This window comes from Calidris pugnax, unplaced genomic scaffold (genome assembly GCF_001431845.1).
Source record: "Calidris pugnax isolate Ruff unplaced genomic scaffold, ASM143184v1 scaffold27, whole genome shotgun sequence".
In the NCBI taxonomy this organism is placed as follows: domain Eukaryota; kingdom Metazoa; phylum Chordata; class Aves; order Charadriiformes; family Scolopacidae; genus Calidris; species Calidris pugnax.
Window position 1 is genome coordinate 6,942,493 of NW_015090893.1, and position 15,099 is coordinate 6,957,591.

At 61.0% G+C, this 15,099-nt stretch overlaps 1 protein-coding gene across 1 annotated transcript in view; it reads right to left on the minus strand.

Moving 5' to 3' along the window:
- AFAP1L1 (actin filament associated protein 1 like 1) overlaps window positions 1–6,582 on the minus strand; it is a 9,470-nt gene extending 2,888 nt beyond the window's left edge. Inside the window, exons 1-13 of the mRNA XM_014948038.1 lie at window positions 6,488–6,582; window positions 6,213–6,324; window positions 5,736–5,834; window positions 4,814–5,025; window positions 4,288–4,467; window positions 3,481–3,567; window positions 3,117–3,210; window positions 2,818–2,970; window positions 2,151–2,362; window positions 1,611–1,756; window positions 1,132–1,210; window positions 884–998; window positions 522–686 (exon numbers count right to left, since the gene is read on the minus strand). Coding sequence (XP_014803524.1) covers window positions 522–686; window positions 884–998; window positions 1,132–1,210; window positions 1,611–1,756; window positions 2,151–2,362; window positions 2,818–2,970; window positions 3,117–3,210; window positions 3,481–3,567; window positions 4,288–4,467; window positions 4,814–5,025; window positions 5,736–5,834; window positions 6,213–6,324; window positions 6,488–6,559 — 1,726 coding nt within the window. The 5' untranslated portion in view covers window positions 6,560–6,582. The remainder of the gene's footprint in view (window positions 1–521; window positions 687–883; window positions 999–1,131; window positions 1,211–1,610; window positions 1,757–2,150; window positions 2,363–2,817; window positions 2,971–3,116; window positions 3,211–3,480; window positions 3,568–4,287; window positions 4,468–4,813; window positions 5,026–5,735; window positions 5,835–6,212; window positions 6,325–6,487) is intronic.
- Window positions 6,583–15,099: the final 8,517 nt, after the last annotated feature.

Here is a 15,099-nt window from a genome sequence, read left to right on the forward strand (position 1 = left end):
GTCTAGGTTGGAAGGGACCTTAAAGATCATCTAGTCCAACCATCAACCTAACTCTGACAAAAAAAAAAAAAAAAGAAATAGGAAATTAAAATTACTAAACCATATTCCTGAGGACCATGTCTACCTGTCTTTTGAACACCTCCAGGGATGGTGCCTCAACCACTTCCCTGGGCAGCCTATTCCAATGTCTGATAACCCTTTCAGTGAAGAAATGTTTCCTAATATCCAATTTACACCTCCCCTGGTGCAACGTGAGGCCATTTCCCCTTGTCCTATCTCCTGTGACTTGGGAGACGGGACCAACCCCTGCCTCTCTACACCCCCCCTTCAGGTAGTTATAGAGCGTGATAAGGTCTCCCCTCAGCCTCCTCTTCTCCAGACTGAACACCCCCAGCTCCCTCAGCCTCTCCTCATAAGACTTACTCTCCAGACCCCTCACCAGCTTCGTTGCCCTTCTCTGGACCCGCTCCAGCACCTCTGTGCCTTTGAGCAGCCACAGGGCTCAGATGGCACCAACCTACCCGTGCTGCCCTTCATGGCTTCCCGCAGCTCTCGTTTCTCTTTCCGCAGCAACAGCAGCTCGCTGCGGATCGATGCTTTCTCCTTCTCCAGCTTCTCCTTCTCTGTCAGAAATCGCCTGGCGTCCTCCTCGGCCCGGTTCTTCCCGTACCTGTACTGGTTGGCACCTGCACGCACAAAGACAGCCCATCATGAAGGCTCTGGCCCCGGCTGCACCGATGCCACCTGCGTGGCACAACCCCTCATCCATGTGCTGGAACTGGCCAAGCCCCAGCCTGGCCACAGACCCCCTGGGAGGAAAAGCGTCCTCCCACACTGGCCAGGGTCCCCCCACGGGGGTTTGTGGCTGAGGGCCCCCACTCACTTGACGCATGTCTCTTCACTTTGACTTGTGGGTCCACCCGCCGTGACTTCTCGCTGCAGGAGGAGGCATGGCGCTTCACCTGGGCTCCTGCTGGCCGCCCCGGCTCCTCCTCAGCCTGCCGTGGGGACGGGAGGGAGAGTGTGCTGAAACACCCGTGGGGCCACTGCAGCCCAGCCAAGGCTTCTCAGGGCCTCTTCTGTAGCCTGGCCACAGTGATGGGAGAGGGAGAGCCATGGAGCCATGCTCACCTGAACCTTCTCGTAGGGGACATCATCATACACCACAGGGGAAGAGTCTGGCTGGTGATCCTGGGAGGAGCTGGCCCACCTGCAAGAGAAGGGATGGGGTCTTCCTTTCCAAGACATCCTTTCCAGCCCCTCAGAGAGCCCTTCCGCCTCAGAGGGCTTTCTGCATTGCTGTCCCAGCTTCGCTCACAAGCACTCTACCTTACTCCACTCCTTCCACCCTACCCTATCACACATATGCTTTAAGTCCTTCCTCAGTGTTGATGAAACACCTTCTGCTTTCCATCCTGCCTGAGGGAAGCTGCCCTGCTTTGGAAACCACCAGCCACTGGGACACTGGCTCTCCCTGAGATCCCAGCACAAACCGTGTCCCAGCCCATGCGTTTTCTAGGGAGCACACAGGGACCACCATCCCCAGCCCAATGCTCTGCCCCTGGCACAGCCCCTTCCCAGCCCACGGCACAGCAGGAGGACAGCCTTACAGGTAGGAGTGCCTCACAGCTGTCACTATGTTGGCAATGGTCTCCACGTCCACGTAGTCGTAGTGCAAGGCTTCTGGTGCCGTCTGTGAGCCCGTCTCCACCAAGAGCAGACCCAGCCAGCGGCCCAGGTCTTCAGAGCAGCTTGCCTGCAGGAGAGAGGAAGGGTTGGGATGCACGCCCAGCTCCTGGCCCCTTGCCCTCACTGTGGAGAAGGGCCTTCTGACACAAAGCACATGTGCAAGACTTAGGGGGGTCCAAGAGAAAGCACCTAAGCACGTGTGGGAGGTCCCAGTCCCAAACCTCCACCCACCCTGCCTGCTTCAGCCCCACCAGCCTCCTCCCTGCCTCCAGTTTGCAAATACCTCTGTGGCTGCCCCCAGCTCACCCAAATGATGCCCTGGGCTTCCCTAACGTTCCGGGGAGGGGAAAATAAGGCATCACTTCCATGCAAACATTGATCATCACAGGAGATGCTCCCCCAGCTTGGCAGCCCCCTCCTCATGGGACTGGCACACCCTGCCCACCCTATTGCCCACTCACCTCCAGTGCGACCACCTCCTGCCCGTTGCGAAGGATGCGGAAGGCGAAGGGGTGTTTGGGGCCCAGCCCCGGGACCACCTCGCAGCCCCGGAGGACAATGGCGTTCACGTGGGTCCGCAGGTCGGTGCGGTCCTTGTGGAAGTAGAGGGTGTTGCCCTTCAGGCGACACCAGCGCTCCTTCCAGCACTGGTTAACCAGGACGCTGAGGTAGCCTGGGGGGCGGCAGGGTCGAGAGAAGTCTGCTCAGCCAGATCTTGGGCAAGCTTTAATAAGACAGGGCTTCCCAGAGATTACAGCATGGCTCCCTACTCGTTTGGTGCTTCTGTGCCTCAGTTTCCCTACAGAGAGCCAGCTGGGGTCCCCGGACCAATGTGAGGTGCCAGCTCAGTGCCACACAGTCACCCAAGCCTGTTTTCTGGGAGGACATGGGTGACCCCTCACCCCTTCCCATGCACCACAGGAATTTGCAGAGCCAGGACCAGGCACAATTTCTTATCCCAGGGGGATGTCACACCTCTCCATCAGCTTGGTGACCTTGCTCCCAACCCACCACCCCCTTACCTCCCATAGGGAGAGGATGTCCCCCATAGCGGGAGGATGACAGTACCCCACCGCTCCCAGCCCCCCCATGAGTCGAGCCCCATCTCTGCCCCCAGCCAGCACGAACCACAGCAGGGGATGTCCTCCTCGGTGGAGGAGGTCTGTGTGTCCTCAGGGGAAGGCTTCTTCTTGGAGAAGCTGATGATCCTGGTGATCTTCTTCCCCGCCGCCCGGCTCATTGAGCCCTTCAGGTCAGCCAAGCCGCTCTTTTTGCCTTTCCCTGGAAGGAGGACAGAGTAGCTGTATGTCCCTGGTGTATGTCAAGGCATCCCCCCTCACCGGGAGAGGATGCTCCCCAGCTGTGGTACACACAGCTGGTCCCCCTGGCTGGGGGACAGCCTGCTTGGCTGGGCCCAGGGGCTGTACCGTGCTCGCCGGGCTCTCTGCGTGCTGCTGGGGAGGTGGTCTCACCCGTGGCCACACTGTCCGAGTCCGAGGTGTGCTTCTCCTGCGACAGCCGCTGCAGGGGGAGCAGAGCAGGCACGCTGTCAGCAGCATCCCCCCTGCACAGCCCCCAGCAATGGCCACTATGGGCCCTTTGTCCCTCCCACCCCGGTGGCATGTCCCCCGGTGCTAGGGGAGCCCCATAAGCCCCGCAGACCCGCTGGGAGGGTGGGAAGGGTGGCCCATGCAGCACCGGGAGCTTGGTGCTCCCCCTGCACCCCCATTCCCCGGGCTTGACTGCAGTAGCCCCACGCAGCACCTCGGCAGGGCGGTTAGAAACCATCACCTTATCCAGGTCCATCTTGCACGGCATCACTGGGGAGGTGGGGGCTTCCATCCCGCCCGCTGCCGGACTGCTCGCCTCCTTTATCACCTGTGGAGACAGCCCCCAGCAGCCCCTCAAAATGGAGCCAAAGGCCAGGGCTCCTCTCCCTGGCTCAGCAAGCCCCCATCCCACCACCAGAGCTGGGCTGAACCATGGGGAGAGAGGTCCTGGTCTCTGCAGGACAGGGCAGTGAGCCCTGCTCAGGGCACTAGCCCGACTTGCCTGGGGGATTGCACCCCTTCACCCCTTCAAACCTGCAACCAGTTTTGCCAGAGATTTTGGAAATCTCAGAGGTGAGGGAGTTGGGTGCTGAGCTCAGTCATCCTGCCAGCACAGGACACCTCAGGAACCCCCATTTTACAGGCAGGCGCAGCATGGCTTGCCCAGGCCGTGTAAAGTAACCCTGTTCTCCCACATTTGGGGTACAGCTGGCTTTGTGGTGTGTGTGGAGGCTCCTTTCCCACCCGCAGCTCCTTCCCTGTGGCCCCCGCCTCCTGCCCCTGAACAAAGGCAGGAAAGGGACATGGGGAAGAGGAGGGGGAGAGCAAACATCCCCACCCCACAGGGGCTATCAGCGCCGGAGACGCCCAGGCCCTGGGAAGCAGCTGGCCAGCCCCCCTCCAGCTGATAAGAGATGGGAGCAAAGCCCCCTTTCCCTTCCAGGGGAACAAAACCTTTCCCAGGGCAGTTCCCCTCCCTGCTGCAGCCAGGGAGGATGCCAAGGAGGGTCTGCAGCCCCCCAGGCGAAGCGGGGGGCAGCCATAGTACCTTCAGCCACTCCTCAGCCTGCTCCTTGCTCTGCACGGCCAGCACCAGCGCCTCGGCCCCCGGCAGCGAGAACCGCAGCTCGTGCTTCTTGCGCCGCCCGTCCTTGGGGACGTAGATGACGTTGCAGGTCCCCAGGGGCACTTCCACGTGTGGCTGCCGGTCCTTGGAGCTTTTGTAGCACTGGAGGAAGCAAAGGGAACTGCTCAGAGCTTGACCAAAACCTGCCGGTCCCGCTGCCATGCTGGGCAGAGCTGGGGTCCCTCTCAGGGGGCACAGACGGAGGTGGCTCAACAGCCTTGGTCATGGAGGGCTGTGGGGTGCCCTCTCACTCCACGGGGTCCCAAAAGATGGGAGCCCTCCATTCTCTTGCAAGGGAAGTGAGGGCAGCACCTGCATGTGCTCTGCAGAGCAGTGGCAGCCTTGGGGCAGGGGCTTGGCTTGGGTAGTGCTAAGTTTCTTCATCCTGGACCCAACCTTCCCCCCAGCCCATCAACAGGTTTCTGTCCCCCACCATCTCTGGGCTCACCAGCAGTTTGCTGTCCCGTATGATGGTGAGCTGCTTGGCCCACTGTCCGAAGCGCTTCTTGCGCAACAGGAAAGCGCAAATCCTGCAATCCTTCACCAGGTTCATGGAGGCTTCCTCCGACGGCCACTGGTGTGTCAGCTGCTGGCCCTTCCCCTCCTCCTCTTCCTCATCATATGACTCGTAAGAGCTGCTCATCGCATCCGAGTCATTGTCTGGAAGGAATCAGGCGAGTCACCCCAACTGGCACCCAAGGGCTCTGCCTGCCAGGCATGCTCACACACTGCCAGGGGTCTGTGTGCCCGGTGGGCTCCAGCACAGAACCTGGGCTGGGTGCTGGGATGGATGGACTCCATGTCATCCTCTGAAAACAGCAGCATTTTGACCCCAGCCCTCTCCATTTCCCTTCTAAACCAGGCAGGATGCTCGTGGGCCAAATGCCAGCCCCAGGTGCGACTATCCAAACCCCTGGGCTGGCTAATTTCTTTGCAAGCCTCAAACTTTGAAAGCCTGGATGAAAACTTCAACCCACAACAGAGGATCATGTGCTGTCCCTCTGCTCCACACCTCCTCAGGGCACAGAGGAGCAGGGCTCTCCAGTGGTGTCCCTGCCTCAACTCTCCTCCGCCACGGCAGAGGCAGCTCACGCAGGGCACAAAAGCTTTGTAGGCAGGGACACCCCTTCCCCATGATGGTGACAGACAGGGGCACCAATTTCATCCCTTCTGCAGCATGGGGGCTCTGGTTTGCATGACAGCACTCCACGCTCCTTGCTTTTTGCCCAGCAGCCTCTGACACATGAGACGGCCTCCAGCCTCAACCCCACTGGACTCCAGCCCAGCCCCACCAGACCTCCAAGCCCCCATCTCGGGGTTGGACTTTGCCAAAGCTCTCCCCTCCCTGGTGAGAGCACCCAGATACCTACAGGAGTTTTTTTGCTCCCCGTTCATCCTGGTGACAGGGTAGTTGCTGTCTGCATCCTCGTAATAGCCATCCTCGATGGAGTTGGGGGGGCTGGAGCTGTCTGTGGAGGAAGCAGAGGGCAGCTGGGGCTGTTACACCTGGTTTCCCCCCAAGGATGCTCCGAGCAGCAAGCCTGCAGGCCGGGGGAGAGCAAAGCACACCCTCCCAGGGCATCTCGGGTCCCCCCGTGGCTCCAACCTCTCCCCATCACCCCATTCTCAGTCCAGCCGGGGAAAACAACTCCTGGCACTAACAGCGCAGCGGGATGGGAAGGAAGCGGAGCGGGAGCAATGCCAGTGGGAACAGAGACATTTCCTTCCCCGGGAGGAGCCGTCGTGCCCGCTGAGGGCTGCCTGCCTTGGCAGGCGGGCAGGCAGGAGGGGGGATGCAGCTTGCAGGGGTCCCCCCACCCTCCTGCCCCCCCCGGAGTGGGACTCACTGCGGGAGGTGATGTACTCGGGGGTCTTGCCGGGGCCCAAGGGCAGGGCTTCCTCATAGTAATCCTCAGGCGGGGGAGTGGTGGGCAGTGGTGGAGCAGCGTCCACAGGAACCTTTGGCAGAAACACCATCAGCATTACCCAGGCAGAGGAGAGGATCATGAGTCCCAGCAGGTACCACGGTGGCAAGGGACAGGAAGGGGTCCCAGCCCCGGCCACCGCCACCTCCCCGTGCGGGTGCAGAGCAGACCTCGCAGGTGGCCATTCAGGGACTTACGGCTTTTGCTGTCTGGTTCCTCGCCAGCTCCAAGCCAACGCCATCGCCGGTGTCCCCCTCCTCCTCCTGCATGTCCTGGAGATCCCGCAGGTCACAGTCTGCCCAGGGGTAAGCGGAGAGGGTGAAAGGAGGAGGAAACCCCAGAGCTGGCCTTCCCAGCCATGTCCTCTGGGGGCTCTGGTTTGCATGACAGCACTCCACGCTCCTTGCTTTTTGCCCAGCAGCCTCTGACACATGAGACGGCCTCCAGCCTCAACCCCACTGGACTCCAGCCCAGCCCCACCAGACCTCCAAGCCCCCATCTCGGGGTTGGACTTTGCCAAAGCTCTCCCCTCCCTGGTGAGAGCACCCAGATACCTACAGGAGTTTTTTTGCTCCCCGTTCATCCTGGTGACAGGGTAGTTGCTGTCTGCATCCTCGTAATAGCCATCCTCGATGGAGTTGGGGGGGCTGGAGCTGTCTGTGGAGGAAGCAGAGGGCAGCTGGGGCTGTTACACCTGGTTTCCCCCCAAGGATGCTCCGAGCAGCAAGCCTGCAGGCCGGGGGAGAGCAAAGCACACCCTCCCAGGGCATCTCGGGTCCCCCTGTGGCTCCAACCTCTCCCCATCACCCCATTCTCAGTCCAGCCGGGGAAAACAACTCCTGGCACTAACAGCGCAGCGGGATGGGAAGGAAGCGGAGCGGGAGCAATGCCAGTGGGAACAGAGACATTTCCTTCCCCGGGAGGAGCCGTCGTGCCCGCTGAGGGCTGCCTGCCTTGGCAGGCGGGCAGGCAGGAGGGGGGATGCAGCTTGCAGGGGTCCCCCCACCCTCCTGCCCCCCCCGGAGTGGGACTCACTGCGGGAGGTGATGTACTCGGGGGTCTTGCCGGGGCCCAAGGGCAGGGCTTCCTCATAGTAATCCTCAGGCGGGGGAGTGGTGGGCAGTGGTGGAGCAGCGTCCACAGGAACCTTTGGCAGAAACACCATCAGCATTACCCAGGCAGAGGAGAGGATCATGAGTCCCAGCAGGTACCACGGTGGCAAGGGACAGGAAGGGGTCCCAGCCCCGGCCACCGCCACCTCCCCGTGCGGGTGCAGAGCAGACCTCGCAGGTGGCCATTCAGGGACTTACGGCTTTTGCTGTCTGGTTCCTCGCCAGCTCCAAGCCAACGCCATCGCCGGTGTCCCCCTCCTCCTCCTGCATGTCCTGGAGATCCCGCAGGTCACAGTCTGCCCAGGGGTAAGCGGAGAGGGTGAAAGGAGGAGGAAACCCCAGAGCTGGCCTTCCCAGCCATGTCCTCTGGGCACCCCCAAGGCAAGGACCCATGGCCCTTCACTGGGAAGGTGCTGGGAGATGGGCATCACTGATAAACGCAGCTGGGCTGGGGTGTCTGTGGACCCCCCCCACGACCAGTCCCCAGGCAGCTGCAGTGGAGTGGGAGCAAGCACCTGAGGTGGTGGTGCCCACCCTGGACACAAGGATGCAGCTTCCACCGTCCTTCTCCAGGGCACCCCAAGAGCTCCTGCTGTTAGCAGGGACCCCAAGGCCAGCACGGCACCCACCCAGTGGTACCCCCCAGTGTCACTCCATGTTGGCCACACATACCGAATTCCTCGAAGAGAGACTCCACGAAGCTGGTGCCATTGCTCAGGGACGCTGTGTTGACGTACATGTAGTCCACATCCTTCCCTAGGAGAAAAGGGGATGCTTTCAGCCCAGGGGTGTGCAGGGTGGCTGAGGCAAGCACTGGCACCCCCCCCATCCCTACAAACACCACCCAAGGACACAGACCAGCCCACCCCACCATACCATGGGGCTCTCCCCCGGAGCAGGCACCCGGGGAGCAGAGAAGTCCCCGGGGATGTTGCTGCCTCCTCCCCAGGAGGGCAGGAAAGTGGGAAGGCTGTGAAGCCCCAGGTGCACGTTCCTCCTGGCCTTCCCGCGGAAACCCCTGCGCTCAGCAGAACCGGTGGCAGGAAGACCTCTGCGAAGTGGCGTTTCCGCAGGGAACAGCCCCCCCGCAGCCATGGCAGGGCTGACGCCAGCCCTGCACTCGGGGCTGGGAAGAAGCTGGGAAGTGACACCAGGGAGCAAAGTGCCCTGAAGGGGCTGAGCAGGTGCTGGGCTCTGGGCACAGAGGCAGCTCAACCCTGCCCGGCAGATGGTTTTCCCTGCCACGCTGGGGTTTTGGCCCAGGGCAGATGCTGAGGACACCCAGTGTCCCTGGGGACAGACACAGTGGGAGTGGGACACCGACCTGTGGATGGCTGCAGCTTCTGCAGGATGGTGGAGACGGCCAGCTTCTTCTCCTGCGTGGTGGCACTCAGGTACTCGTGGTCCAGCAGCTTGAGCAAGACGCTGAGCTCTGGCAGGAGCTGGTCCAGCACTGGTGGGGAGCAGGGAAAAGCCTGTCAGCCAGGGTGGTGTCGGGGTGCTGGGGTTGAAGGGGCTACACATTCCAGAAGGGGCTGGGATGTGTAGAAGGCCCCAGGATGGGAGTCTCTCCCAGCTGGCCCAGCAGGGATCTGATGGTGTTTGCTGAGCACAAACGTGCACAAGCCCTTCCACCTGCACGCAGACGCTGGGACACATCCTGCTGAGCCCGTGAATGGAAACACCAGCTCTGCAGGGCTACTGGACCACTATCAAAGGGCTCAGACATATTTTTCCACAGAGATAAAACTACACTTCTGGCCCTCCAACAGTATATCGTTGCTGCTGGTGCCCCCTCGCTGTGACGGGCACTGGGTGGTGGTGAGGAGAAGGAAGGAAGGAAGGAAAGGAAACCCAGATGCCATCTGCAGAGCCACCTGGCAATGCCACCCAGGGAGACATCCTCCCACCCCTCACCTCCTGGGGGACATTCGTATTCCCCTGCTGTGCTCAGACCACCTTTGACCTTCCAGCCCAGTGCCACCTCCACAGGGTCCCCAAACATAGGCTAGAGCCTTTCGCCCCACACTCACCACCAGCAGCCTCCTCTGCCCTGCTCTCACTCCTCCCCGTATCACCCCAGCTCATCCACACTGCTCCAAGGCCACCCCACTCTTCCCTCCAGGCATGGAGTCACTGCCCCAAGGGACAATCCCTGCCCCGAAAGTTGCTTGGGGAGGGGACGGCGACTGCAGCGCAAGAGGGGCTCTCCCCACCCGGCATCAGTCCAACACACATGGCCCCAGAGCAGCCAAGAGGGTCCTGGCAAAGAGGAACCGCACCAGAAGCCACTGCTTATCTGCTTTGCCATCACTCTGCCAGATCCCAGCACCTGCCAGCTCCTGGGAAGCCACCACATCTGAACACAGCATCAGCCCAGCAGACAGAGCCAGGCAGGAGAGCTGGGGAGAGCCCAGCGAAAAAGAATTCACTGCAAATCACCATTAGAGGCACAACCTGTAAAAGTGTAGGTCTTCTCTTAAACGTGGTGATTCATGGGCTAGTTTTTATGAAGCAAAAGGACACTGCAGCTGGGGGGTTACCTGTGCAGCAAGGCTCCAGAACATCTGCACATTCAGAATATCTGCATATTCGTATCAGAGCAGGGATACAAAAAAAAAAATCATCACCGACAGCAGTGTTTATGGTGCCGGCAGCAGCTGACCAACAGCTTTTGGGAAAACGCGTTGGCCAGGGATGGGAAGGACTTGAACAAGGTGAGCTCTGGACTCCAAATCTCTCATGAGCTCCCACACCCCCCGTTCTGCACATTCATCAACATCCTCATCCCAGGTCTCCTCCTGTACCTTATCTCCTCCGAGCAGGATAAGACAAAGCTGAGCTGGATCCAAAGCCAAATTCCCATTTTTACACACCAGCAGGGTCCAGCACCTGCAGGAGATGGCCTGCATTGGAGAGGCCAAGCTCAGAGACACCAGCAAACCTGCGGCTACAGAGGGTGGAAAAAAAAAGCTGCTTTCTTCCAGTGGAAGCACAAGCAGGATCCCTTCTCTTGGCAGCAACTGAAAGTCATTGCGGCACAGCGATGGGGCAGCATGCAGCTGGCTTTGGGTCTCCAGGGACAGGAGGAGAGGCCAGAGGTGACTGCAGAGGCGGCTTGGATGTGTTGACTGATGGGGATGGTTTGTAAAGAGGGGAGAATATGTGCCCCAGCAGCACAGAGCATCGGGGACACCCTGGACTGCCCCTCTGGGCTCTGCCAGGGGAAGGGCCTTGGAGGAGCAGAGCTGGGTGGCAGAGAGGGCTGGCATGGGGCATATTTCCCAGGGGAAGGGCAGGATGATGTTACTCATGCTGAGATCTTAATTACTCATGTTCTTTAACGAGCTTCTGCTGGGCCCTATCTACTCTGCCCAACACCCGTCAAAAACTGGGCTGCTAGAGGTTTTACCCAGGATTTTAGGTGTCCACCTTCCACCCTGCAAGCCACAGCCAGGGGCACAGAGTGAGTGCCCCGGGACCAGGCTGGCACTGCTGCCCCAAGCAGGGGCAGCGCAGCAAAACCAACGGCTGTTTTAAAGCTTTTTGGCTGAAAGGGAACCCAACAGGAGCTGGCTGATGCTGATCAGCGCCAGCCAAGATGAGCCCCCGGGCAAGGAGACAGCGTGCCCAGCCCCAAATCACTGCCTCCCCAGGACACAAGGCAGGATGCGGCTCACGAGCCTCTTCCTGCCGCCCCAGCCGATGGGCTTCTATCTCCACAGACCTTCTGCTTCCTCCCCACTTCCCAGCGCCAAGCTAAACAGCAGCCTCAGCCTTTCGGCAAGGGCGGCTTTGCCAGTGCCCATCTCCTGTGGGCAGGCCAAACCAGGATAGGTAGCCTTCAGGCAGGGGGAGAAACCTCAGCACAGCTCCAGAAGGAACAAGCAAGCCCGGGGAGCTGGCAGCATCCCCTGGCCCATGTGGAAGGAGAGGGTAACCACAAGAGGAGCAGGACTCCTGCTCCCTGAGCTGGAAAAACACCCCACAGCAGACACACAGCCATAGGACTCAGATCCTGCTCATGCTCTGCTCGCTGTCCCCTGCCAGCATGCACCTCCTGGGGGGGGGACACCTGCTCCAGCCATGTGAGAAGCTCAAGCAGGTGATGAGTGAGGGTAAAAACTCGTCTCCCATGGCCCTCTACTCACCCCTCTGCAGAGGCTGGAAGGGAGGGAAGAGGGGCAGATCCTCCCTGGGGTGCTTGCAGAGCGCTGCACAGGCAGGACAGGAGCAGGCTCCTGCTCAGCAATGTGGTGGTGGTCTCCAGGTGAGATATCCTCCCCTGCTGTGCCCAGGACACAGCTGCAGGGCTTGGTGGGGCATGGGGCTAGCAAGGAAGTAGCTGGGACAAAGAACCAGATGCCCCCAGGTCCATCCAACACCTGCAAGCATCTAGGGAGACACTGGCCCATCTCAGCAGGGTCTCAGTTGGCTGTGAGCTCCCTTGGAGGAGATGGGGACCATGCACGTACTCTACATCAGCCTTCCACAGCACACTGAAGCCTAGGCCATGGTGTTCACCAGCATCCCCATCCCCTGCCGTGGGTAGGACATCGCCCATCACAGCCACCAGCTCCTGTGTCAAGGCTTCAGACCAGCCTAGGGCAAAAGGGTGAGCGGGTTTCTATTAATAGTGACAAAGCGGGTGGTGTGAGCGGTGAGGGGGGTGAGAAGACAGCACCCCCCCGGCACAGGAGCAGCGAGAGCGGCCGATAAGCGAGGTTTGTCGCCCGGCGTGGTAGGAGGGTGAGCTCATCAGCAACGCCCCGAGCGCTGGCTCTGAGCGGGCACACGGAGCAGGGCGAGCACTGAAGGCGCCTTTGTTTCCCCCCAGCTGAGCTGTCCCCTCCGTCTCCCTTGTTAAACATCCTCCCCAAATACGAGGGAGGAGGGGGGGTCAAGTCAAAGAGGCCTGTGATCCCAGGGGGGTGTGCAGCACGCTGAGCCGAGCCTCTGCCCCGGGGAGCGGAGGAAGGGAAGGAATTAATTTCCTACGCTCGTTAGGCTCCCAGCTTAAATAAGGTTAATGGGGTGGCAAAGGGAGATTGCTCCAGGGTTGCTGCGTGGAGGGCAGCAGGTGCCACTGTGACCAACCCAAGGTCACCCGGCGAGCAAGGAGCAGCACGTTACTCCTGCAGTAGCCATCAGGAGCCAGCACAGACCCCCCACCAGCCTGTGTTCATGCCCACCCCACAGCGGGCAGGGGACAGGGCTCTGGTGTTGGTGCACACCCCTGCCCTGGGGGGCTCTGGCAACCTTGGGGTGAAACCACAGAGCCTGGGGACGGGGGCGGCACCAGGACATCAAAGGGCTCCTGGGAGGAACATCAGAGCAGCCACAGGCGCTGAGCAGGTGACGCAGCCGGAAAGAGACCCCGCATCCCCCACCCACCGAGCCACCGCCTCGCTCGTGGGGACACCTCCGGCCTCATGCCTGGCTCTGATGCTGACAAATGTTTCCCACCTGCTGCTTTCTTCAGGGGCTTCTCTCAACACCAAAATCCTGTGGGATTGCACCGCTTCGCCGGGCTCAGGCGTTGGACACAGGTATCCCAGGATAGGGAGGGACACCAGCCTTCCCTCCTGCAGACTCACTCTCTCCACATTTGCAGCCTGACGGGGAGATTTCAGCCAGGTCTCTGAGCCTGGGAGGCCAGGAGCCATGGCAGCAGATGGCTTTAGCACCAGCTAACTGGGGCTGGATGGGCAGCGGGGACCCAGGGCAACTCTGCCAGGATGGGGTGAGCCGGGGGAGCAGCACCAGGACGCTGCTGCTGGTTAGGACAAGAGGCCAGTATTTCCCCTGCTGCTAAAGCCTGCCCTAGAAGCAGCACCAAGCACGATGCTGGCAGAGGAACTGCGTCCCCTCCAGGACCCCACCACCTCTCTCTACCCTGCGCCCAGGCCAGCTCTAATTTTAGACCCTGTGAGTGCCATCCCCCTCAGGGACCCGCTTCCACAGTGTGGAGATAAGGGTCCGGGCACAGCCTGCAGCTGCAGAGCCCATCTCCCCCTCCCCGGCCTCTGCTTCTTCACAGGAGCAAAATCCAGGTCTTGCTCCAGCAACCTGCAGAGAGGAAGAGGAGGAGGAGGAGGAAGAGGATCCAGCCAAGCAGAAGCAGGAGTTTCCTGGTTTACAGACCCAGCTTTTGAAGGGGGAGAGATAGGACAATGCACATGGGCTTGTCACCTCAAGCAAAGCTGCTCTGCCGCCTGGGAGAGAGCCCCCAGGGAGGGGAGATGCTGTTTCATGGCACCCTGAGGCGTATGGGGACCCCCCTGGTCCTGTGGCCACCGCTCTCCCGTCCTCCCCCTGCCCCAGCCAGGCTTCCTCCCACACCAGGTGAAGGCTGGGGGCGAGGGGGGGAAATCGGATGCTGGGAGTAACGACCATTGTTTGTAGCTAAAATAAAAACCAAGCAAAAATAAATCCTTCCTGTTGGCGTGGGCAGGGCGCGGGGACGCTCTGCCTGTCCCTGCAGGGCTGCTCACAGCCCCCACCGGCCGTAAACAAACCTTTATAGCGCCGGGGATGCCATAAATAGGTGGGGTGTGGGCCAGGGAAGGGGGGAAACAAGGAGCTTCCCCAACACCCAGGGCCAGCGGCGGAGACACCCCAGCCCCAGGAGGAGCCCTGCAGGGAGGTCACCCACCCCGTGGGACAAACAGACCCAGCGCCAGGGGAGGAGTTGCTTGAAGCAGATAAACTGCTCTGTCCTCCCCACAGGCTGATGTTGAGCCACCTGTAAGGGACACTCGGGCACCAGGACGTGCCTCCATACCTGCCTGCCCGCCCCCAGCCTCCTCCTGCCCCTGCACGGGATACAGGCATCACCGGAGGGATGCTGCAGGTATTGACAACCTCCTCCCCATCGTGCTGCTTCCCACCCCAGCAGGGCCAGTTTTCCCCTGCCGCTTTTCCTTGAGGAAGGCGGTGGCCTCCTGAGCCCTTTGCTGAGCTCCTGGGGCCGTTCTTGTTCCCATCCCCGGTCCCAAGGAGGTTTCTTTCCGACGGGGAGGAGGCAGGCACGCAGCCGGTGAGGAAGTGCCTCGGCGGGGGCGGCGGGGCGCTCCCAGAATTGTTCCTTTGTGCAGAAGACAGGAGGACAGATTGCCGCCTGCCCGCACCCTGCCTGCGGCCACCGCTCCTCCGGTGCAGGCAGGAGGACACCCTGCCAAGCAGGCAGGAGAAGGGCAGCACTCAGCCCCCGGGAGGTGGCAGGGCAAGCAGGGCATCCCAGTCAGCCAGGCTCAGCTTCCCAGCCAGCCATCACCCAGAGGAGCATGGGGCAAACTGGGATGACTGGGACAAGCTGGTGGGGCCAGGAACTCCAGCCTGGAAAGTACCTCCTCCTCCCAAGCCTGGCTGGCTGTACAGCTACGGAGCAACTTGGCGTTCTCCAGCCCAGAGGGTTTTTAGAGAAAGGCCAACCATTAAAGATCACACTTGAGATCTGACAACATCCCGTCACAGTGGAAGATTTGCTAAGGGGCCACTCCACGCACATGAATCATCTCCTCCCTGGAAACAAGGGCCCCTTGAGTGGGGCGGATGGGGGGAGCGCCTCTGACCTGGCATCCGACAATGTCAGCAGGAGCCAGAGTGCTTGGGGCTGGGTCCTGCATGGCCAGGAACCCCCCCACGCTCCCCAGCTCTCCAACTGCCCCAGCCGGTGCCTCTTCCCACCCCTGCTG